This window comes from Colobus angolensis, unplaced genomic scaffold (assembly GCF_000951035.1).
Source record: "Colobus angolensis palliatus isolate OR3802 unplaced genomic scaffold, Cang.pa_1.0 Scaffold163, whole genome shotgun sequence".
Classification (NCBI taxonomy): domain Eukaryota; kingdom Metazoa; phylum Chordata; class Mammalia; order Primates; family Cercopithecidae; genus Colobus; species Colobus angolensis.
Window position 1 is genome coordinate 8,061,813 of NW_012114744.1, and position 24,217 is coordinate 8,086,029.

The 24,217-nt window shown below is 38.1% G+C and overlaps 2 protein-coding genes across 3 annotated transcripts in view; one reads left to right on the plus strand and one right to left on the minus strand.

The window, feature by feature from the left end:
• The window catches only part of CADPS2 (Ca++-dependent secretion activator 2), a 571,469-nt gene that overhangs the window by 96,915 nt on the left and 450,337 nt on the right, over positions 1–24,217 (minus strand). The window contains exons 18-20 of one of the 2 annotated variants that reach the window (XM_011937407.1): positions 11,541–11,644; positions 9,111–9,119; positions 2,330–2,486 (exon numbers count right to left, since the gene is read on the minus strand). In XM_011937407.1, the coding sequence (XP_011792797.1) occupies positions 2,330–2,486; positions 9,111–9,119; positions 11,541–11,644 (270 nt within the window). The remainder of the gene's footprint in view (positions 1–2,329; positions 2,487–9,110; positions 9,120–11,540; positions 11,645–24,217) is intronic. The other variant, XM_011937408.1, reaches the window with a different exon arrangement.
• On the plus strand, positions 9,394–9,789 carry LOC105508540 (60S ribosomal protein L36a). The gene has a single exon (XM_011937406.1). It carries the CDS (start codon positions 9,422–9,424, stop codon positions 9,740–9,742), a length of 321 nt encoding a protein of 106 aa, XP_011792796.1. The 5' UTR covers positions 9,394–9,421; the 3' UTR covers positions 9,743–9,789.

Below are 24,217 nucleotides of genomic sequence, written 5' to 3' on the forward strand. Positions count from 1 at the left end.
CCAGCATTTGTCTTAAGATAGTATTAAAAACCTCACTGTAATTTCATAACAGAAAATGAATGATGATGTAAGATTGGGAAAGGAAGACAGTCATTCCACATTGGCTAGGTGGCAGGAGGGAACCAAATTGGAACTTAAAAACTGACTGAGGGCCAGGTGTGGTGGCTCACACCTGTAATCCCAGCACTTTGGGAGGCTGAGACGGGTGGATCACTTGAGGTCAGGGTTTTGGGACCAGCCTGGCCAACATGGTGGAACCCTGTCTCTACTAAAAATACAAAAATTAGCTGGGCGTGGTGGTGCATGCCTGTAATCCCAGTTACTTGAGAAGCTGAAGCATGAGAATCGCTTGAACCTGGGAGGCAGAAGTTGCAGTGAGCCAAGATTGTGCCACTGCACTCCAGCCTGGGTGATGGAGCAAGCTCTGTCTCAAACAAAATAAAACAAAACACCTGGCTTACGACAATTTGCAGAATGAATGATTCACATATGGATAATTACATGTGGGTTTATTAGCAACCACTGAGAGCAGGCCTTATGGTTGAATCTAAGGTAGGAATTGTAAGCTTATAATAGCATCTCTGGAAATGAAACGAAATTGGACAGGAGAATGAATAAGACTAACAAAATCTACAATATTTATTTATCATCTATTATATGTGAGTTATCATCTTATGTAATGCTCATTGACAACGACACTGTTGGTGCTATTATTTTCCTTCTTTTATAGATATAGCACCTAGAGTTTGGAGAGGTTAAGCTATTGTCAAAGGTCAAGTGGTAAGTGACAGAGAGACGTGAATCTGTCTGGCACCAAAGCTCATGTTGCTAATTACTCTAACATGATGCCTCTCTTACTAGAACAGAGGTTTTTAACCTGGTGTCCTAAATTTAGGATGTCCATGGAAAGTACAATATTACAAACAATTTCATATCTATGTGATTTCCCCGCCCCCCCCCCAGTTTTATCACAGACTCAAAGGGGTGAACAACCAAAGGAAGTTAAGAAAGACTGGACTAGAGCCATGAACAAAATCAATAAAGATTTTTTCTTTAAACAAACACAACTATAAAAACATGAATTTAGGTTTACAACCAGAAAGATATAGCAGTGGCCTTCTGGGAAGAGAGCAGCAAAAGCACATGCAGTTTCAACATATAAAATGTTCTAAATAAAGTATAATTGTAAACAAGTTCTAAATGTATTAACAGCGTGAAGAAGTTCCTTGGAGAGTCAGAGCAGACATGGGCTGCAGGAAGACAGGGAAGAAGGAAGCAAGGCACCTCTCATTTGGGTCTGGTTATTCAGGTCACATGGTGAGCACTGTGTTCTTCTGAGCACCACACTCCAGAACAACACTGAGAAATGGAGTCAGGTCTATTCAGGGTACGGTGATGAGAACGGCAATGGGCATGAAAACCCTATTGTAAGACAGAGTTGTTTTATATGGGAATAAAGAGTGGCAGAAGAAAATACATGATAGAAGACAACTGTTGCATTGATCAAAGAGAATGGGTCAGAACCAGAGGTTAGGAGGAGGCAGAGTTCACCTTGGTGTATCATGACAAGAACATTATTCAGTAGGGAATTAGTGACCCCCATGGTCACTTCAAGTGTTGAAACAAAGGTTGTCAGTGGTAACCAAACTTGAGACTAAGTGAAACTTAAAAAAGCATTACAAGGAAAGGCCTAGGAATCTGTATGTTAAAATCTTGATAAAAAACAAAGTTTGTATTGTTTGCTAGAAGACCATCTACCAGAATAAATGTAAAAGTTATTATTAAATTGAGAGTAAAAGTCTCAATAGAGAGATTTTACATTCTCCTTAATTTCTAAATGTTGAATGAGCAAGTTATACCACATAGCAATATCTGCCTATCATCTGTAGAAATGAACCGACCCTCAGGCCAGCAATATTACCACAATAGATTTAAGTAGGAGCCTTAACATAACATGATTTTTACAATAATGAATTAAGCTGTCTTTCAGAGATGTAAAGTTCTCAAGTACTTTTGAAATGTCAGCCTTTAAAGATTTTCAGATTCATAAAGTACAATAAGGTTCATAAAGAAGGGTGCCTAGGTTACCAGACCTCAATGAAGGCAGGAGGATGGGAATGAGAGGACCTTCAGAGCCCAGTGGAGTGTGGGAGTGTCCCTGGGCTCCCTTAGTCTCTGGTCTAACATAGTCGGGCAGGCTGAGCAAACCTAAATGTTACCCATGCGAACTCTTGTCAGGCTGGTGCTAGGGCACAGTAAAAATACATTCACATTCAACATTCTCCCACCCCTCCCCATTTCACATACTCAAGAAAACGCAAATGCTCACTGTCATTTCGGAGGAAATTATTAAGCAGTTGGAAAAGAGGAAAACTATCCCAGGAGTCTTGTGGTTGAGCCTCTAGTGCAGTGTCCATATCTACTGTAAATAAAGCCCAAAATTTCTCTGCATGTTCAGCCAATAAATCAGGCCACCAGGCAAATGCCTACAAAAGGATAAAAACATAGAGAAATATATCACTTTTTAGAAACACGCACAAGTACTGTGCCAGTTGAAAATATTTTATAACATGTCTTAGTTTCACAAACAGGTATGATACACAAAATATAGTATTTTTTAGCCTGAGAAAAAATTTATAGGTACAAATTAAAATCATACATTTGGCACTGATGAATGAAATAGAAAATAGAATTAAAATGTACAAGGACATTTATTCCTTTATAAAAGAAATACATGATTAGTTTATAACATTTAGAACATATATAAAACAAAAAAGAAAAATTATTTCTATCTCATAATTTAAACATATCTATTCTGAAATTTTTGGTGTATTTACTTCCAATATTTCTTTCTTTTTCTGTGAATAGAAACATTAAAATATTTAGTATCAAACTTTATAATATTTTCCTGTGATTTCACTTTTAATATAATAGCATAATCTTCTGCTGTAAGGATATGCTGTTATTTATTTACCTATTACCCTACTAAAATGGCTGTTTTCAATTTTTTGCTATTCTCAATGATAGCGTAGTAAATATTTTTACATAAATATCTTTGAATATAGTACTGATTATTTCCTTAGGATAAACTTCTAATAATTACTGGATTAATAGGTATGCATTTTAGAGCCTTCACACATTGCAAACTGCTCTTTATGAAAAGTGTTTGCTCACATCCATTCTCCATTCAGCAGCCAGTCATCATTTCATTTATTTTTTTGACAGGGCCTCACTCTGTCACTTAGGCTGGAGTGCAGTGGGTTGATCTCGGCTTACTAACCTCTGCCTCCCAGGTTAAAGCGATTCTCATGGCTCAGCCTCCCAAGTAGCTGGGACCACAGATGTATGCCACCACGCCTGGCTAGTGCTTTTGTATTTTTAAGAGAAACTGGGTTGCGCTATGTTGGCCAGGTTGGTCTCCAACTCCCGGCCTCAAATGATCTGCCAGCTTTGGCCTCCCAGAGTGCTGAGATTACTGGCATGAGCCATGGCGCCTGGCTTCAAATGTGAATTGGATTATAACAGGAAGATACAAATCACATAAAAGGGGATTGCAAAAGTTTGACACACTATTTTCTTAAGAACTTTTCATGTTTGTAAAAATTTCATGTTTCACGTTTATAGTAAATATGGCCTTAAAATAATAGATGTAAAATAATAATCAGTAACTAAAAAGATTGCCATGTAATTAATAAGCAGATGGTAAAAGCTGACTTAAGGAAGAAAAGTGTAGCATAAATAATAGATTTGAGAGTTGGGGACATTTTAATGCCTGGTTCAATGCTGTGACCAATATATGAATGCGAAAACTGGTTGGGAATGGTATGCATGATGAAAATTGAGCATATTGTTTTTTGCAAATATTACCTTTGAATATTTTTTGGTTAAATATTTGACAAAATGGGTATATGACATAATGTAAAAACACACAAAAAAGTATACATGATTTTATTACACAGATCTTGCGCCCATCTTTTGTAGCTATAGTGGTGACAAAGAAAAGAAGAACCTGAGATTCCCAACTCCGAGTAGAGCAGCACAGAAAAATGCAGCCCTGCAAAGAGACATTTTCAAAATCTCACTTCCAGTTCACAACCAATATCTTTGCAAAAGGTTAAAACTAAGAAAATAACAGTCATGTTAGTTCAGGTTGTTTCAGGACTCTGAGAAAAATTCCTAAAGGTCTTCTTAAAGTTAACTTGGAAGACAGAGCCAGGATGAGCAATGAAATAAAATGGAATACACCTATTTTTTTCTTTTTTTTACAAAACAGTTTCAGGTTAGCAAGATTTTGCCATCAACTGGAAAATTTCATTGTTTTGCAGAAGTATATATTTATGTCTCAAGTTGTACTCCTGATGATATTCTTAATGAATGTAAGCCAATCTGTGATGAACGCCTCTTTTCCTAATGATGGCTTCAGAACACTTTAAGCAATCACTGTCCTTGAAAATGAAAGCAACAGTTTCAGTTACCTTGAGAATACAGGGTCTGGTCTACCACCTGTCCCCTTCTCTTTCTTGCCATCCTGTCCTGGGTTGGTAGGAAGATGAGGGGCTGTGTAATTCCCTCCCTAGGGTATTACTTCCTGTGGTGTGGCTGAGGTTCAACAGCATCAGGGACTCCAAAAGGGAGGAGAAAACCTCCCTCAGCAATGCGTCTGTCTACAGGGTACTAAACAGAAATCATGATTATCTGGGTTAAAGTTCTTTTGGCTCTAATGCTAAGCCACTAATTAGTGTAAATGAGATGGCAGAGGCAGAAGGCAATGTTTAATTTGCTTAAGAGGGAAATATAAAACAAACCTTGATTTTAAGTACTTCAGCTTATAAAACTTCCTACCAACAGGGTGCGGCGGCTCACACCTGTAATCTCAGCAGTTTGGGAGGCCAAGGAGGGTGGATTACCTGAAGTCAGGAGTTCGAGATCAGCCTGGCCAACAGGGGGAAACCCCATCTCTACTAAAAATACAAAAATTAGCTGGGTGTGGTAGTGCACACCTGTAATCCCAGCTACTCAGGGGGCTGAGACAGGAGAATTGCTTGAACCCGGGAGGTGAAGGTTTCAGTGAGCCAAGATTGTGCCACTGCACTTCAGCCTGGGTGACAGAGTGAGACACTGTCTTAAAACAAACAAACAAGCCGGGCGCGGTGGCTCAAACCTGTAATCCCAGCACTTTGGGAGGCTGAGACGGGTGGATCATGAGGTCAGGAGATCGAGACCATCCTGGCTAACACGGTGAAACCCCGTCTCTACTAAAAAATACAAAAAACTAGCCGGGCGAGGTGGCGGGCGCCTGTAGTCCCAGCTACTCGGGAGGCTGAGGCAGGAGAATGGCGTAAACCCGGGAGGCGGAGCTTACAGTGAGCCGAGATCCGGCCACTGCACTCCCGCCTGGGCGACAGAGCGAGACTCCATCTCAAAAACAAACAAACAAACAAACAAACAACTTCCTACCAAAGTTCTAATGATAAATAAACTTATACAGGATTAATAATACAAATAAGCAATACAAATATGTGGCAGGCTGACAATACTTGGAAAGCCTGTTTTTTCAGTAAATGTAGTTTACAATGGTGGCAGGTAAAAATGAACCCTGAACCTAGATGCAGAGTACTGAGCTTTTGAACTCAGTGATGATACTTGAGTGATAACGGTCAAATCAGTTCACTGCATGGATTTCCATTTATTTATCTGCAAATTGGCAATAACAATACTTGCCCTAACCTCTCCCAGTGTTGTTGTGGCAATCAACTGAATTCAAAAGTTTATTGGTTGTACAAATGTAATAATTGACTACCATAATCAGTAATTACAAATATGTGTTGAAATTCATATAAATCTTATGTGAGTTTATGTGTTTTAAAAATAATATCCAACACGAATTAAATGGTGTTTATGTGCCAAGTACTGTTCTAAAGGTTTTATAAACATCATCTTACTTAATCCCCCAAACAATTATTTCAGGTAGATGGTACAATTAGCCTTACTTTATAGGTTAGCAAACAGAGATTAAATAACTTGCCTAAAGTCATACAGTTGGTAGATAACAAAGCAGTGATTGAATCTAAGTCAGCTGGAGTCTAGAGATCAAGTTCTTACACATATAGTGTATTCTTAAGAGAGACACATATGGCACATTGCCATCTTTCTCTCCATCCATCCATCCTCAGCAGATCGGACCACTGTTAATATCTTTTGATTTATGATCTGACTTCCTTATATATTTTCTAATTTTTATTAAAGCCTGAAGCTTTTGATAACTTTTTAATTTTTTATTTATTTATTTATTTTTGAGGCAAAGTGTTGCTCTGTCGCCCAGGCTGGAGTACAGTGGCACAATCTCGGCTCACGGCAACCTCTGCCTCCCAGGTTCAAGTGATTCTAATGCCTCAGACTCCCAAGTATCTGGAATTACAGGTGCCTACCACCATGCCCAGCTAATTTTTGTATTTTCAGTAGAGATGGGGTTGTGCCATGTTGGCCAGGCTGGTCTTGAACTCCTGACTTCAGGAGATCCACCTGCCTCAGCCTCCCAAAGTGCTGGGATTATAGGCGTGAGCCACCGCACCTGGCCTTGATTACTTTTACCCTCAAAATATAATAAAAATTTATAATTTAAAACAAAAAGGATGGCTGCCTAAATGACCAAAAACACTGAGTCTGACTTTGAAACGTATATTGTGCCTATTTACTCCCCAAGACAAGATTAGTTTGCATTTCTGTACCTTGTAGATGATCCTAAAGGCTTTAGAGACAATCCAGTGTCTATAGTATCCCCTGCCCCTGACACACACATACACACATATTCACATACATAGGGACATGATTCTGAGGGCCATATTCTTAAAATATTTAAGTTCTCTTAAGGGACAGACAGAATGAACAGGTGACACCTATTGTCTAATCATAAGTTTTTTACAACTCCTGTGATTCACTGATAATCAGGTTGATAAGCATAGATATAGCAATAACCAAGTGAGATGATGAGCTGAAAATGTTCCAAAACATATGAGAATGTAAAGTATTATCCTCATTCATATATATTATAAATCAGTAAATAATGAACAAACATTTTTGGTAGAGCATTCATGCTCATGCAATTGGTTTTGAGAGTCATTGCTAAAAAGGGAATTCTGCTTCTATACCTGAGTCATATGCAAGTTACTTGCTGGTCATCCTCTTCCAAGATGAGGGCTATTTGTTGGTCCAGAGGCTAATATAATTTTAAATTTAAACTTATCCTAAAAAAGGTTTATCTCACTGACTATTCAGATATAAACCATGTGTAATTGAGGTCATTTCAACTGTTGAGACTATTATAATCTAGTTAGTAGACAGGACATCGATTTTGTTCATGGTCAATTCTTTTGTATAACAACACTTCAATATATTCCTTAGGCAGGCATGCATGCCAGTTGGAGAGGAATAAGGATACACACAAACAAAAATAAATTTAAAAAATTAAATACCCTTTCTGTTTACATTAGAATCCAACCAGCAGCATAATTTGGCTCAGATACTGATGTTTAGGGGAATGCACATATACACAAATGTGTGTGTTCACACTGAACTCTCACTGTCCAGGCTCTTGTTGAAGCAGCCCAGCAAATGAATCAACCATTCGCAGTGAACTGAGAGCTGTCTGCATTACAAATAACCAAACTACTGCCAAACAACCTTCTTGCCCATGGTGGAAGGGATATGGTGGATTACATCGTATTTAAAATATTTTAAGGATCTTATTAAGTCAATATTTTGCTGTAGTAATAAGCAACCAAGTAATGACTTGAGTTGTGCTCATATTTTTCATGGTCCCTCCCTCTCAGCCCTTCTACTGATATTCTCAGCACTCCATCCATCCCCCTTAGGCAGAGTCCTTGGATATATACCAGAGTACAAGGAAAGAAGAGAATGACAGAATGGAAAGGGACATCACCAGGTTTGCACTGTGATCACTACCCCATGCATCTACATCCCTGTTGCAATGCTACAGTTCAAATTTGTCAGCAGAACCAAGGCAGGACAATCACTCCTGCCATTCTACTTAAATTGCAAGCAGTGTGGTTTACTGGAAAATGTCCAGGTCTGGAGTCTGGCCTGAGTCTTCACCCAGTCACTCACTAGCTGTGCACCTCTGGCAAGTTGCTCAACTTTCCTGGGTCTGCTTTCTTATCAGTATAATAGTGTGGGGGGGTGTAATGGTGAGGGACTATGGCTTTTCCAGAAGGCATCTGACACCTCCTAGCTCTGTCAAAGCAAGGGGCTTTTGGATGGAGAGTGGTCAGATCAGTTTGCGTAAAATATCTGGTCAGAGACAGTCTGGTCACTGAAATGTGGAGGCAGCCTTAAAGATTTTCTGGAAAGGAACTTAAACTATCTTTCTAAGGAGAAAACATAGGAATTTTGCAGAAAAGCCTGAGAAGAGAGGTTGAGAGGCCTTCAAAGAGAAGGGAAAACTGTCTGATAAGTTACTGTCAAAGATCTAAAGGACATGAAACCTGCTTAACTGAGAAATTGCTGAAGGATAGAAACAACCTCTTGGCCCTGAAAAGTAAACTGCCACTGTGGAGAGAGGGAGAATGAAAATAAAGGGAGCTGACATGCGAGCCACTTGAAGGTCTCTTTGAGACAGATACATTAACCTCCACCACGGGAGCTGAGCCAGGTGCTCTTTCATGGAGCAAAGGAACTCCAGCTTGAACATCCAGCAAAACAAGTATCAGTGCAGAATGCAGTCCACCAATTCACTCTGGAAGTCAGTCCGGAAGACGAACTGACTCCCCAATATTGTTCAGAGAAAACATGAGATTTTCTTTCTTTTTTTTTTTCCTAAGGACATAAAACAACCAAAGGCACAAACCAAATATCAACATCCCTTCAGTCATGTTTTACTTAGATGACCATCATAACTATGCATGCAATTATTAATAAGATACATGCACAAAACAGTATAACAAAAATCAGCACATTCAAAGAAAAACAGACTGCAGTTTCAAAGAAAGGACTAATTGGCTTTAAAATGAACTACAATCAGAGTAGATTGTATTTTAAATTCACATAAAAGAGGTATCCTATGCTAATAAAATAGTGGAAATCATTTTACTCACCTCTCTTCCCTGAGGGTTTCCAAGAATTTGGAAGCATTGCAGAGTAGAACAATTGCCATAGTGTTATAAAACATTTTTAAAAAAGGTCATCATAATAATCCTATATTTCAGTATATAGTATAGTGATATTTATGAATAATGATTATCTCTATTTAATAAAGTCAGCTGTATTTTGTAGGTTAGTAAATAACATATACATTTTAATTGTGTTTGGATACATTATACTTTGACAAGCATTTTAGTGATTGCAAGAAGTATAATTAACATTTAATTTTTAGCTTTCTTCCCGTGCCGATATCGCTGTTGCAAGCATGGTTAACGTCCCTAAAACCCGCCGGACTTTCTGTAAGAAGTGTGGCAAGCACCAACCCCACAAAGTGACACAGTACAAGAAGGGCAAGGATTCTCTGTATGCCCAGGGAAAGCGGCGTTATGACAGGAAGCAGAGTGGCTATGGTGGGCAAACTAAGCCGATTTTCCGGAAAAAGGCTAAAACTACAAAGAAGATTGTGCTAAGGCTTGAGTGCGTTGAGCCCAACTGCAGATCTAAGAGAATGCTGGCTATTAAAAGATGCAAGCATTTTGAACTGGGAGGAGATAAGAAGAGAAAGGGCCAAGTGATCCAGTTCTAAGTGTCATCTTTTATTATGAAGACAATAAAATCTTGAGTTTATGTTCAGTTCAAAAAAAAAAAAAAACATTTAATTTTTAGTTTTTGTAAAATATTTGAGAATATTAGATATACCTGCTTTGCTGAAATATACATTGCAATTGAATATCCAATTATTAATAGATTTTTTAATTCAAAAAATCCTAATACTCCGATAATAATGCCTTTTAACAAAAGACAAAGACAAAACATACATATATTTTATCGCATAATCACTTTCATTGTAACATAGCTGTGGTACCAGCCTAGAAAAGAACCTCCTGGGAATTCATTTCAAATTATTGAAGCAGCTGTTTCTTCAGTTTAAAATAAAATATCCATAACAAGTTCACACATGACAGATGCAAGCTAAAAACTAGATTCCACAGTGTGAGCTAAAAGCAGATGTTTTGAATGATCATATTTATAACCAGATATCATATTTATAACCAGATACAATAAATCCTAGTTACCTATAGTAAGGATTCATGAATACTCTTTTCTATGAATTGGCTTAAAATGTAGTTCCTGTGGTTTCTTAGATTTTTTAGAACTAGGCTTCATTAAATACAAAAATTCTGTAAACTCATATGTATTTGGTCTTTTTTATTCTTGCTCATTTCATGTGCTTCCTCAAGAATAAAAGCACTGTCAGGGCACTGATATTTATTATATTTATTTAATGCTACACATCCCTCCCCACCCAACTCAAAGTCAGAAAACTCTTTCATTTTTGTTAATAAACTCATAGCTATTAGAAAGAGTGAGAATTTAAGTCTCAGAATAAGCAGTCTGCCTGATGAAAAGCCACTCCAGATCTTTAGTGAATATTAAGATGTAATTAGAACTTTAAAAAATTATAAACAATCCAGGTTTGATGAAAAATTAATTTTAAAAAGTGAAAAGTTTGATATTAAGAGTGAAAGCCTAGAGTTATCAACCATACAGTTATGAACGTCTTCTACTAAATTTTTGTTTTATAGTGTATCACAAAATTTCCCCTTTCATGTTAACTTACATTTCTAAACCAAAGCAATCATGGCATAGGGGGAAAAGCACATGATGCAGCACTGTAAAATGGGTTTGTGTTCTATCTTTGACTCTTACCAGTTACGCATTCGGACTGAAGGCAATGCAGGTTGATTAATTACAGGACTTTTCTGTAGCCCTTGCTGTTAACTAACTGCATTCAATGTTAACTAACTGCCCTCAATGACAGGCAGGCAAACTATGGAATTATGAGAGAAATAGAGTGTGATTTCTTTCCTTTGATGCGGCAGTTTTGCTATTACCAATGAGACAGCAAATACAGAACCAAAAAAAAAGAAAAAAGAAGAAAAAAAAAGCAAAGCCCTGTGGAAATTACCCCCTGGTTTGGGAAATAAAAATCTCTTCCTGCAGAATAGCTCTGAAAGTTGCCTGAGGGTCATTGTAAGTCCTCTTGTGGTCATTAACTTTCCTCTTTCTTCAATAACTGATGAGCTAAGTTCTCACGGCACAGATCCCATCAGTGTTTGTTGTCAGGAATAAACATGAAATTATACACACACACGATTGTTTTATAATATATAGGAGTTAGGTTTTTAGAAAATTCACGTTTTCATATGTGAATGTGCAATAGGATGCACAATGATGCAGTGAAACACTGCTTATCATTGGTGCTTATTCATTAAATATTCAGATATGTATCAAGACTATGGGCAGGCCACTTATTCAGTGTAGCCACTACCATGGCGAAGCCTTACATATAGCTTTATACTACAGTGAAAACAGGTCATCACCTCTGCGTGATGCTCTTCATTCTGCTGTAAGACTTCTATGCAGAGCTCTGCCAGATGAAGAATCTCTTCCAGCTTTCTAGCAGGAGATGCTTGGTTCATGGTCTCTATATGAAAAAAAATCATAATCATGTTACCTTGAAAATAAAAAGCCAAACATCTTTGAAGACGTAATGATGAGACTAGAATGTTGAAATAGAATAAGAAACAAGAAATACAAGAAATACAAATGAATACATTATTTAGAAAAAAAAAAAAAAACAGTTCACCAGATTGCAGAAAATATTTCACCCACAAAGCAATGACAGGGAACTGCAAGTGCTTTGCCATTTAATATATAAGAACAGGTGCATCAGCATATTAGATGCTCAACTTCTGCAACAAACAAGTTATAATTCTCCTCAAGGTCAGCAACACAAAGAGAGCAGATACCACAGTCTTTTCTTTCTCTCTGTATTGTATTATCAGTACAATACCATTCTCACCAGATGAGTCATTCCTGGCATTAGCAAAACTCATGCTTTTTTGTTGCTATTTAAACTCCCAGCCTGAAATGTCTATAGTTCATGTTGATCTTAAATTCAAGAAGTACAAAGTCACCTAAAACAACTCTGATAGCTGGCAATTGACTGATTTCCTCCCTATTTCCCAGCCACCATCCCACTCCACCTTTTCAACTAAGGGGGTTGTTGGGGAAGAAGGCAGAAGTGTTCTTTGAAGCTGAAGGTTCTTTCAGCAGTAAGCTGAACTGGTATAAAAAGGGGAGACCACAATAAGATTAAATGTAGTTACCTGAAATTCTGCTACAGAGAAGGCAAAGTAGTTATTTTCTAAGATTCAGCAAGCTGGCAGAAATTAAAGAGGCCCTGTGTAATGAAACTGTTTCAAAACAATGTAAAGATCAATTCCCAATAAGGACATTAAAGATAAATGTTGTCTGGGATTCATAGGCTTTTTCTCTTTGCCCAGTAAGGAGGCTGTGAGGAAAGAAAATCAAATTTTCAGTAAAAGAGATTCTTTTGGGGAACATAAAGGCCATTTTTTTTTCCTGCGACAGTTTTCCCTTGATTTACTTCTTCCTAAAACCTCAGCCTTAAATTTGGAGGAGATACTTTCATTTGCTCTGTTCTAATGTATTCCCAAGGGATGTAAAATGATGCAGTGAAACACTGCTTATGATCAGTGCTTATTCATTAAATATTCATTATACACTCACTGTAGCTCTGACACAGTGCAATGTACTGATGTGGGTTCACATCCCTCAACCCTTAAGCCATATATACTTCCTACTATATTCCCCTACAGAATGGAAAGTCATTGCTCCTCTGTGACAAGGTTAAAAAATTACAACAATTCTTTAGAAAAATCAGTGTGAAACACCAAATAGTCAAGTGTGCCTACAATGTTGCTGGCTGTAGGAAGTAGGAGGCAGTATGAGACATACTTCCAATCTCAACTCAGAATCAGAAAATCACTACTGAGAAGATCCGTAGACATGAATGATCAAACGTTTCATCTGTTTCATGGACATTTCAACATCCTCAAACAAGCATGAAGTCAAGGAGGCTCACGACTGTGCATGACAACCTACTTCATTTGGGGGCTGCTCTAGCTGTTCTAGTTTTGTCAGGAAGAGAAGGCCCCCAGGAAAAGTTTGGAAGCAACATGAGGCAAACCTATTGGTGATGCAGGAAATGTGAAGGAAGACTGCTAAAAGCAGGTCTAGGGGAGACATCAGGGGAAGGTAAGCCTGAAGCATGGTTTTAAAGAAATAACAAATGACCTGGGGAAGAGGAGGAGGGATTTTTAGAGAAGAAATATTGTATGACACAGATGGGGTGCATTTTGGAGGAAGGTGATAATAACAACCGTTAGAAATGTTATAGCTTCAGGCGGGTGGATCACCTGAGGTCAGGAGTTCAAAACCAGTCTGGCCAACATGGTAAAACCCCATTTCTACTAAAAATACAAAAATTAGCTGGGCGCGGTAGTGGGTGCCTGTAATCCCAGCTACTCAGGAGGCTGAGGCAGGAGAATCGCTTGAACCCAGGGAGGCGGAGGTTGCAGTGAGCCAACATGGCACCATTGCACTCCAGTCTGGGTGACAGAGGGAGACTCTGTCTCAAAAAAAAAAAAAAAAAAAAGAAACGTTACATTTTCTTGAGAGCCAAGTATGTGTCAGGCACAAGCCAAGGCACTTCCCACATGTTAGCACACAAATTTTCCTAGCAGCTTTGCTTTTTATTCATGTAACTCATAGACAAGGAAAGATGCTCAAAGAGATAAATGCAAGAGCTAAAAAGCAGTGAAGGTGAGACTTGAACATGTGGGCTCTTGTACTTGCCTGGCTGGAGTAAGAATGTGCTAAGAATGATGGGTGATTACGGCAGACTTTAAGTAAAATAATAAGTAGACGAGATGACTATATCCTGTGAATAACTAGGGGCAAATGTTTATTAGCAGGGCCTCAGAATAAATTAATTTTAGGAAAAATGCATTTGGTGGTTGCGTCCAAGAAGGATTGGTGAAAGTGTGTGACATGGATCCTGAGGGTCTGGTTTAGTAGAATAGTGAACTATGGAAAGATGATAACAGGAATAGAAAAGAAGGGAAAGATGAATAGACACTCCAAAGGAAGAATGTGTGAGACATTGTTGAGTGGCTAGAATTTGCAGGCCAGAGAGGAGTATGACTCTGACATTTAGAGACCTTATGGCTCAGAGAATGATGATGCACGGTTGATGAAGTTAGGCAATGGGTCTTCAGTGCACCATCCCATACATTTTAGCACTAAGTACATTGCCACATAAGTGTGATTTAAAATAAGTTAAATATTCTAAAGTAAACAAAAAAATTGTGCATTGTAAAATCTGCAAACATGCAGAGTTAGGCTATCTGAATCTTTGGTTGACAAACTGCTACTCTGCTTCAAGGTTCTACTTTAATGCTACTTAAAATTGGACCTTCTCAGAGTTCTGGGGCTGAATGAGTTGCTCCTCTCTTTGAGCTCCCCTATTACAGGCTCATGAGTCTGTTGCTAAACTGATCAAAGTCAGAAACTGAGTCTCATTCGTACAGTTATCTTGTGCAGGCTTTGGACTATGGTAGGTATTTAATGAATGTTTACTGAGAATGCAGCAGAATAATTATGGGAGGAAAAGAATGTTAAAAAAATTCAATCAATACCCCAAATTTTTAACTTTGCATGGGATTGCAAAGAGCTCATCTGTATCTAACACATCAAGGGTGGGTAAGAAAGCATGCTCACGATAAGATGAAGCTGTAGTCTGAGAACACTTCTCAAATAACTGGTAAGTGTTTAGTTATGAAATTCTTAAAGAAAAACTTTTCTTCAGAAACAATCTTTGTCAAAAAATGTCTTCAAAATAACTTTTAAGCCTCAACAGCATATCACTTACCTTTCTTAATTTCTCCATTTTTAGATGAAGAGTATTAAGTTTGGGACTTAGAGGGTTTTTGAACCCCTTAAATTATGTATTAATTTTTGTGTGTAGAAGCATTTTTGGGGTGGGGGAGAAAGACCATATCTTTCATCAGATTCTCAAAGTTGTCTATAAACCAAACAGATGCTAGGAAGCACGGAACCAGATAATTTCTAAAATTCCTTCTAGCTGAGGCAATCTATGCCTACCATAAATGTTGCACTTTTATATTGCATTATTTCAATGTACTCATATATGTGTACAACATGGTTTTCATAAAGAAAGAGAAAGGAAATAAAATTTATTTATGTATCAAAGATTAGGAATTTATTTCTCCTACATACTTTAGTGCTAGGGACTAGCACTATTTGAATCTTTGCCTAACTCTGCATGTTTGCACATTTTACAATACACAATATTGTTTCAGTTTAGACTATTTAACTTATTTTAAATCACTAAAGTATATAGAAAAAAATAAATCCTACATACTCTTCTGAATCCTCACAAGCATTCTGCAAATTAGATAATCACGATCCTCCATTTCCAGAGTCTTGGAGAGGTTAAAGGTGTCTGAGGTTATACAGTTTGTTGCTGGCTGAGATGATATTAAAATCTTACCTCTGATGTCATACAGACAGAAATAATATTACTACGATGACTTGAATACTTTTTCATTTTCAACTTTCTGAATAAAAATCACATACAAATGCCCCCACTCCACATCCTTAGACACAAGTATGCAATAATAGAAAAAAATCACAGAACCAACCTCAGAACTTATTATGTGTAAATCTTTCAAAATCAGCTATTACATGTGACACTATCTTAAGTACAAACTCTGAAAGTACCCTGTGTCCTAGTGAAATTTAAAAACATTCTAAAACATTTATTCTTCCTAGATTAAGTTTATTGAGAGGATCAAAATTTTGTACTTGAACATAATAGCTACTCTAACACTTTAAACAGACAGCATTTTTATCAAGTACACTGTGTTTCCCATCTCTGGTTTCACCCATTTGGCTATGGCCAAGAAGTTTAATGCATTCTATAGTAATAACTCTATTAGACAACAAGGTTATCAATAGCTCCATTAAAAAGCCAAACATTGGGAATATTTGAGAATTCCTCCTTAAAATGTTTTTTTCACTCATTTTGTAACATTTCCAAAGCATTACAGATGGCTCTACATCCTTCAAGCTTCACACCAAATTGCTGATTGTTGTAATACATTTCAAATAGTGACATTTAAAACAAATATGCCAAAAGTAGCAAGGTTTCCTGATGAATTTCAATGCATTGTTCTTGGCTATGATTTTTCTTCACTGTGGAACACTTTTGGTTTTCTATAACACTCCTTGGTTCATTGAAATAATTCATTTTTAATTATACCACCGTACATTTAAGAAAAGATCCTACTGGGGAAGGGGAGTGGGGATGGAAAGATGTAAAAAGACAGCTTGACTGTTTGATTTGGTAGAGTTTCATTCTATTCCATGGCTTCAGAAAGGGGCATACTCCTGGCACACTAGACTGGGCTGCCTCCCTTGCTGCTGCTATACCCTGTCAAAGTCCCTAGTGGTGGATGCACAGTGATGCTCATGGTGAAGCTTATACCAGGATGTGGTAGAAGCACATCCTTCTTACTGGGAAGAAGACCAGTAAGATACCTTCCTTTGTATCCATATATGGTATGTAGTAATTTGTCATGCTTTGACCTTAACTTCAGAAAAATTTTAATTGATAAATAAAAAAATGTATTTGCTAAGAACCCTACATGATGATTTAATATATGTATATATTATGTAACAATTATCACAAATTAATTTTGATAATAGAGATTTTAAATGTCCTCACCTCTACTCACCATGATCTTAACTTTTAATGAGCTGATTGTATCTGTACTTTCAGCTGAACAATAAATAGTGTTGAAGATGGTGTTAGATTAAAGGACTATGGAAATAATCCCATCCCAATACTGCCCTATCTTCTTCCCTCCTTTGCATCTAGGCCATGATGATCAGCTAGGGGGCATGAAAAAATAATTCTTGTATATGCATTCATTTCTTCTTTGGTTTTTAAACTCCCCAGATTCCGTGGCCCTGAATTTGATTCAACATTTTATTCCATGTAAGGTACTTCGCTAGCCACTGAGGGGATACAATGATTAAAAAGATATTATTCTTGCCTTCAAATAATTTATATATATATATCTTTCTAACCAGATTATAAGGTAAAATATGGCAACCTATAATCCATTTTTGGTCAACATAAAGAAGATCTGTTATGAAGTCTGTAAAGAGAGCAAATTAAATGTAAGCAGTATGAAAGAACAGGGTTATTAGCTTGTAAGAAATAGGATCAAAGATGCATCAGTAAGAAGGCTTTAAATTGCTATGTATATCATATGGAGTTTTTCAGAATGAAATTACTGTGTTGGGTGTATGTTCGAGTTTAGAAAGCTAGCAACAGTCCAAAGTGGAAGTCTTCCACCTCTTCCCCCTCCCATTCAGAGAAAAGCAATCACTCACTCTTCTGCTTCTTCCCTCTCCAGCTAATGACTATAAATCAGATGGATGATGAGAAAGTCCTGATGTTCAGGAGATAGCTGAGGTGAGAAACACAAAAATCTTAATAAGGGACTGTAGGGATAACTTCAGAAAATCAGAAAATAAGTGTGGAAAAAGGAAGAAAATGGGAAAATCTCCACTATCTAGTGAAACAAGGGAAAGGAATAGTTTGGGAAGAGCGGACATATGAGCACATGCAAGCAGTCACCTGGGGTGCTCTCTGTGGCCCAAGCACTGAGGGTTTACCTTGAGAGCTTGTAAAGAACAAGGACACTAGGCCAAAGGCACAGCATCTAATTTCTTCTACCTGGAACCCCAAATGTCAGCCAGTAACAAGGACTGTCAGCCTCCTCTCTTGTGGACTGCTGGCTGGCAAAACTTATCCACCATTAGGCCCAGGTGAAGACACGGTGGAGTGCATCCCTCCTTTTCCTTCTCCCCACTAAAGGAGATAGTGATTGATCCCCTAGCTGTTCCCCCTGCAGAAATATAAAGCGACATTACATTACACATTCTCACACACATATACACAATGCTATGGGCACATAAATTGTTCTAATTACAGAGATCAGAAAATACTCTATCTTAGGTAACTCATCAATGTTAGATGCCTTCTGTTCATTTATAAACCATAATCCCCTGGCCGGCCACGGTGGCTCATGCCTGTAATCCCAGCACTTTGGGAGGCTGAGGCGGGTAGATCACCTGATGTCAGGAGTTTGAGGTCAGCCTGGCCAACATGGTGAAACCCCGTCTCTATTAAAAAAAAAAAAAAAAAAATTAGCCTGGCGTGGTGGCAAGTGCCTATAATCCCAGCCACTTGAGAGGCTGAGGCAGGAGAATTGCTTGAACCTGGGAGGCAAAGGTTGCAGTGAGCTGAGATTGTGCCACCGAACCCCAGCCTGGGCAACAGAGTGAGACTCTGTCTCAAAATGAAAAAAAGTAAAAATAAAAATAAAAATAAATAAATAAACCATAAGTCTCTTTAGTCCACCTTAGCTAGCCAGGGAATTTCTACTGGATCCTCAGTCTATTCTAATTTGAATCTTAACTCTCATATCAACGTCCTTCCTCTTTGCATAGTCCAGACTGATGACTCAGTTGGAAAGTCTCAGTTTTTATCTAGACTTTCTGACCCATTCTCCAGCTCTGGCCACAGCAACCTATCTTAAGTTACATGGTGCCAAAGTCTAGGACAAGTAGGCTCCAGGAGGTCAATCCTGGCCAGATCTCAGTACTTTCTTATTCCAAAATAGCAGGGTGGGAAATTAGGTACTTCCTCACCCATTAAAAAAATAATAATAAAACAAAACCCATTCCTGTTCCTGCCACCTGTCTGCCAGTTTTCAGAACTTGTGGCAAGGTGCACCTAAGGAACTTTTGGACTCAGTACCCTAGAGAAGATAGTATATAACTTGGTAAGAACACTGCCTCAAAATCTGGGGGTGAGGTGGTTCCCAAAACTCAACTTACTTTTCAGTTCTTTAGGGTCAACTGGCCTATAATTGCTGCACTATCTGTGACATCGCTAAGATCTGGCACTGTCAACTAATGAAAGAAAATGAGGAATCTTTGACACTCTCCTGGTTTATCTGACTGCAACCCAAATGATATTATGGTTCCACAAGTGTTGGACTATGTACTGCTTTCATCAATGAATGGAGTACCTTCAGTATAGATCTTCATTTCTCAGGTTCAGCATGCATCAGAATCACCTGGAGGACTTGCTAAAACACAAACTGCTTGGCATCACTCCAAGTTTCTGACTCAGTAGGTCTTGGATGAGGCCCAAGAATTTGCATTTCTAGCAGGTTTCCAGGTGATGCTCATGATGCTGGTGTAGGGAATGCACTTCGAGAACTACCAGTGGTTATGAAAAACAAAGTTAAAAACAAAGGTGACCTATGTAAACTTCGATTATTTCCTCCTTTCCCTGAAATCAAGCTACACCTTTATATAAACCTCATTTCAGGTAAAAGGTGACTTTTTCTGCAGAATCTGAACTGATTGTCAGATAGGATAGTGTCCACATTTGGGCAATCCTATATATAAAGGAAAATAATTAATCCAGGATGGTACAGATGGTATAGCCTCCCAATAGGTATTTAAAATCCACACAAATACTAATGCCACATTTGTTTGTAAATAATAGATCTGTGGCCTCCTAATTCCATGGCTTCCTTTGAGACCAATCCATTTAATGACCCTGACATTTAAAGTAAGAGCAGCAGTTAAGATTTCCCTGGAATTAACTATGCTAATAATATAGAGATTTGGAATAACTGTTCTGTGATCACAGTCACATTAACTACTTTACCCAGATTATCTTTCACATCGGTAAATTCATTGTGAGCCAATGGCCAGCTGTTGAACAAAGGAGAACTGGCCACTAGAGTATACAGGCCAATGACAGCTGGGCTGAATCCAAACTGAGCAGTCTCTGTAAGCCAACAGTAAGTGCTGACCCATGAATGGTGAGCCATAAAATGTCAGATACATGTGAGGTAAAAGTCAGTGACTCTGTGAGACCATTTTGGGGTGGAATATCGAGGCATAATCTCCTCTAAAGATCTTAAAGTAAGAGATGATAGTGATGGAATTTCAGAGAATAGATTACTAGAACCCACAAGCAAAAATTAATATTTGGTTCGTCATTTGTCACAGGCTTGTATTCTTACATGATTAATAAGAGGTGAGAAACATTCACCCCAATTTGAGTTTTATGAAAGTTGTCTTTTCATTGAGACCTTGGGTCTCCCAAAGTTTATGAAGTAAGCAAAGCTAAGGTCTCACAGGACGAATATGTCTACAATATTGCTGGCTGCAAAGACTATGAGGGTTTGAGGGAGAAGAAAGTTTTCTATGCTGTCTACTTAGTTTGCTCTACTTAGTTTGCTCTGGATAGCTCTGGATATAACTATGTTATAGGATTTTAATGATAGCCTAAAATTTTTCCAGTGGTAATTTTGCCAGCTAATTGTGTAGTAGCTTTTTTAAAAAAAACTATTTGTTTGGACAGGGTCTTGCTCTGTCACCCAGGCTGCGGTGCAGTGGCGTGATCATGTCTCACTGCAGCCTTGAACTCCCAGGCCCAAGCAATCCTCCCACCTCAGCCTCCTAGGTAGCTGGAGGAATGCACCACCATGCACAACTAATTAAATTTATTTTTATACAGAGGGGGTCTTATTTTGTTTCCCAGGCTTATCTTGAATTCCTGAGCTCAAGTGATTCATCTGTATCAGCCTCCCAAAGTGTTAGGATTACATTCATAAGCCACTATACTCAGCCATACGTTTTTTAAAAGATTGATCTTGGCTGGGTGCCATGACTCACGCCTGTAATCTCTGCATGTTGGGAGGCCGAGGTGGGTGGACTGTTTGAGTTCAGGAGTTCAAGACTAGCCTAGGCAATGTGGCAAAAACTTATCTCTACCAGAAATAATAATAAAAAACAATCCAGGCATGGTGGTGCATGCCTGCGTCCCAGCTACTTAGGAGGCTGAGGGCAGAGGATTGTTTGAGCCCACCTGGGAGGCGGAGGCTACAGTGAGCCATGATTGCACCAGTGCACTCAAGCCTGACTGACAGAGTGAGACCTTGTCTCAAAAAATACTGTTCTTTAGTCATGTCATATACACAATATACGTGTAAATACACACATACACATTCAACAGCTGAAACTAATGAATAGTCCCCTCCCTGGTATGGTGTTCTTTATACACAAATTGTATACATTTTTTTCTAAATGTTATTCAAATTCAGAAACTGAAAATCAAATACGGAATAACATAAAGTCTACAGCATCTTTAATAGCATGCCTATTCCTTCCTGTTTTTTAATTGCACTTACTTAATACATACTTTCCATGTCATTTGTTTTATTCATAAAAGGAGCACAAACATGCCTCCACTCTCACTTCCTGCCTGACCCTTGGTTTAACTCTTTTTTCCATACTCAGGGAGAATGTTTGCTTGTGAACAATGGGGATACAGGGAAGGCAGGGCACAGCAAGGCATGAAGATGAAGATGGTCTGTTCAGTGGGCAATGGCAGGGGACAGGGACTCCAGAGGCTTGCCAGCTGCAAGACAAGCTGAAGGAGAAGGAAAGAGAAGATATTTGGAGGCAGTAACCACAATATGAAATATAACATTTGAAAAGATTTGCAGCCTTGAGTGATGAGAAATGAGTCAAAAAAATCTCGATGTCTGTATGTATTTCTTTCCTTTGATACATAATCAAAGTCTTCCAGGGCATGCTAAGATTTAGAGAAAGTCTTCCAATTGGCAAGTGTAAAAGACCAGGTTTACAGAGTAGGGTTGGGCTTAGTGCCACCTTGAATATTTCTACAGCTCTAACATCACAAATTTGCCAATCACTGTGAATGTGTGTGCATGCATTGATGCCTCATCGATATTTTAAAGGGCTCCTCTTTGAGATTAAAACATTAATGTGTGTGTGCCTTTTAAAAAGCTTCAATTAGGTCTTTAAATTTATTGCTTGAAACTATATGGTCACTTAGCTATGGCCTACAAGTAATGAACCCTTCTTAATTTGCCAAACTAGTTCATCTGTGCAGTCTTTGGGTACTTACAAACCCTGTTGATAAATAAAGAGGTAGAAACCTGTCAGTTTGCATCACTCTAGTTTTGTACAATTGGAAAAGACTTTTTCATACATGTAACCTACTCAGATTAACAAGGTGCCATGAGAGCCATGCTGCTATGTCTCTTGGTGTACCTGTTGGCACCTGTTAGTAAGTCAATGAGAGGTCACCAGTTAGTTGCTTTCAAATTCAGTCTTTGGAGATTGACAAATTCTATAAAATTGCTTGCAAAAGGAAGAAGCCTTGTTATTTCAAGACTGCATTTATCTGTGAATTCCATTCTATATAAAAGTAAAAAACAACAAGTACATGACACACTGTCAAGTGAGCTGAGCAAACTGACATCCTTCTCGAGACCTTTTAGAAAACAGGTGTTGAACACTTGTAATGAGACTTCCATGCATCTTCAGAGGAAGGAGGAAAGATTCTAACAAGAGCTGTTCAGAGTGTTACAGATCATGGCCGAGGAAATAATTCTGAGTAAGGAACAAACTGAAGAAGACATTACATAAATGGTGTGTGTGTGTGTGTGTGTGTTTTAACTTTTTTTCTTTTCTTTTTTTAGAGACACATATCCACCAGACAGAAGTATTTTGAAGTATATAATTTTTCCAGATCCTGGGGAATCTGGGATATATTTAATTAACTATTTCTGATCTGTTATCTAAGTGTTTTATTTATTTCTATATAGAAAATGAACTAAAATGGGGGCACACTATGTTTTACAAGAAAGTTAAAACAATTTTCTTTTAACTCAGATGTTAGACAAACTTGAAAAATCATCTAAGAAGTGAAAAAGTGAAAATAACCATTGGTGATAATTTATAATAAAGAGAAATACTAAATTTATAGTGGTATTTTCTTCATTGCATTTAGATCTATAATCTTTCTGGAGACCAAGTTTCTATTAGAGAGGAATTGAGTTCATCTGTATCCATTAAATAAGCCCATCTTTCAAATAACACCTCCCAAACAGTGTATCCTTTAACCACTGATTTGTCTCCCATCTTCGCTATAGATGAAGTGTACCAGGCTCTCATTTATACATGGATCTGACCCTATGCTTCTATTCTGTCTGCTGGATCATGGGCTTTGGTGATGGCTTTGTAATTTGTCTTATATAACACTTTTTTCTAAGTTGATTTAGTTATTCAGTATACTTTATTTAAATGTTAAGGTGGCCGGGCGCAGTGGCTCAAGCCTGTAATCCCAGCACTTTGGGAGGCCGAGACGGGCGGATCACGAGGTTAGGAGATCAAGACCATCCTGGCTAACACGGTGAAACCCCGTCTCTACTAAAAATACAAAAAAATTAGCCAGGTGTGGTGGTGGGCGCCTGTAGTCCCAGCTACTCGGGAGGCTGAGGCAGGAGAACGGCATGAACCCAGGAGGCAGAGCTTGCAGTGAGCCGAGATTGCGCCACTGCACTCCAGCCTGGGCGACAGAGCGAGACTCTGTCTCAAAAAATAAAATAAAATAAAATAAAATAAAATAAAATAAATGTTAAGGTAAATTTATCGAGTTCTTTAAAAAACTGGAATTTTGATAGATACTGCAATGAATTTATAGATTAATTTGGGGGCAGAATTTATATCTTATATCATTAAGTTGTCCCTCCTAGGTCATGGAATAGCTCTATCTCTATCTAGATTACTTTCTATGATTTGTGAGTTTCAACATTTTCTTCATAGAGGTCTACAAAGTTTTGCATGTTTTTGTCAAAGCTAATTCCTGGATACCTTACAATTTGGTTGTTACTGTGAAAGTTACCTCATTTTTGTTAATATCTTTTAGCTAGTTGATTGATGGAGTGGAGCAGTGGTTCTCAGTGTGTGGCCCATGGACCACTTGGAAGACCACCTAAAACCTTTCAGGGATCTGCAAGATCAAAATTACTTTCATAAATAATACTAAATACTTTTGTCTGTTATATCCTGTTGACATTTACACTAATGGTACAAAAGCAATAGTTCGTAAAAATCACTGTCGCCTTAGCATGAATCAAAGCAGTGGTTGCAAATTGTAATTGTCATTGTATTCTTTAACACCATGCTCTCAAGTAAAAGA

Excerpts from the sequence above, each read along its gene's own strand:
- LOC105508540 (XM_011937406.1), top strand. The coding sequence starts at position 9,422 with ATGGTTAACGTCCCTAAAACCCGCCGGACTTTCTGTAAGAAGTGTGGC.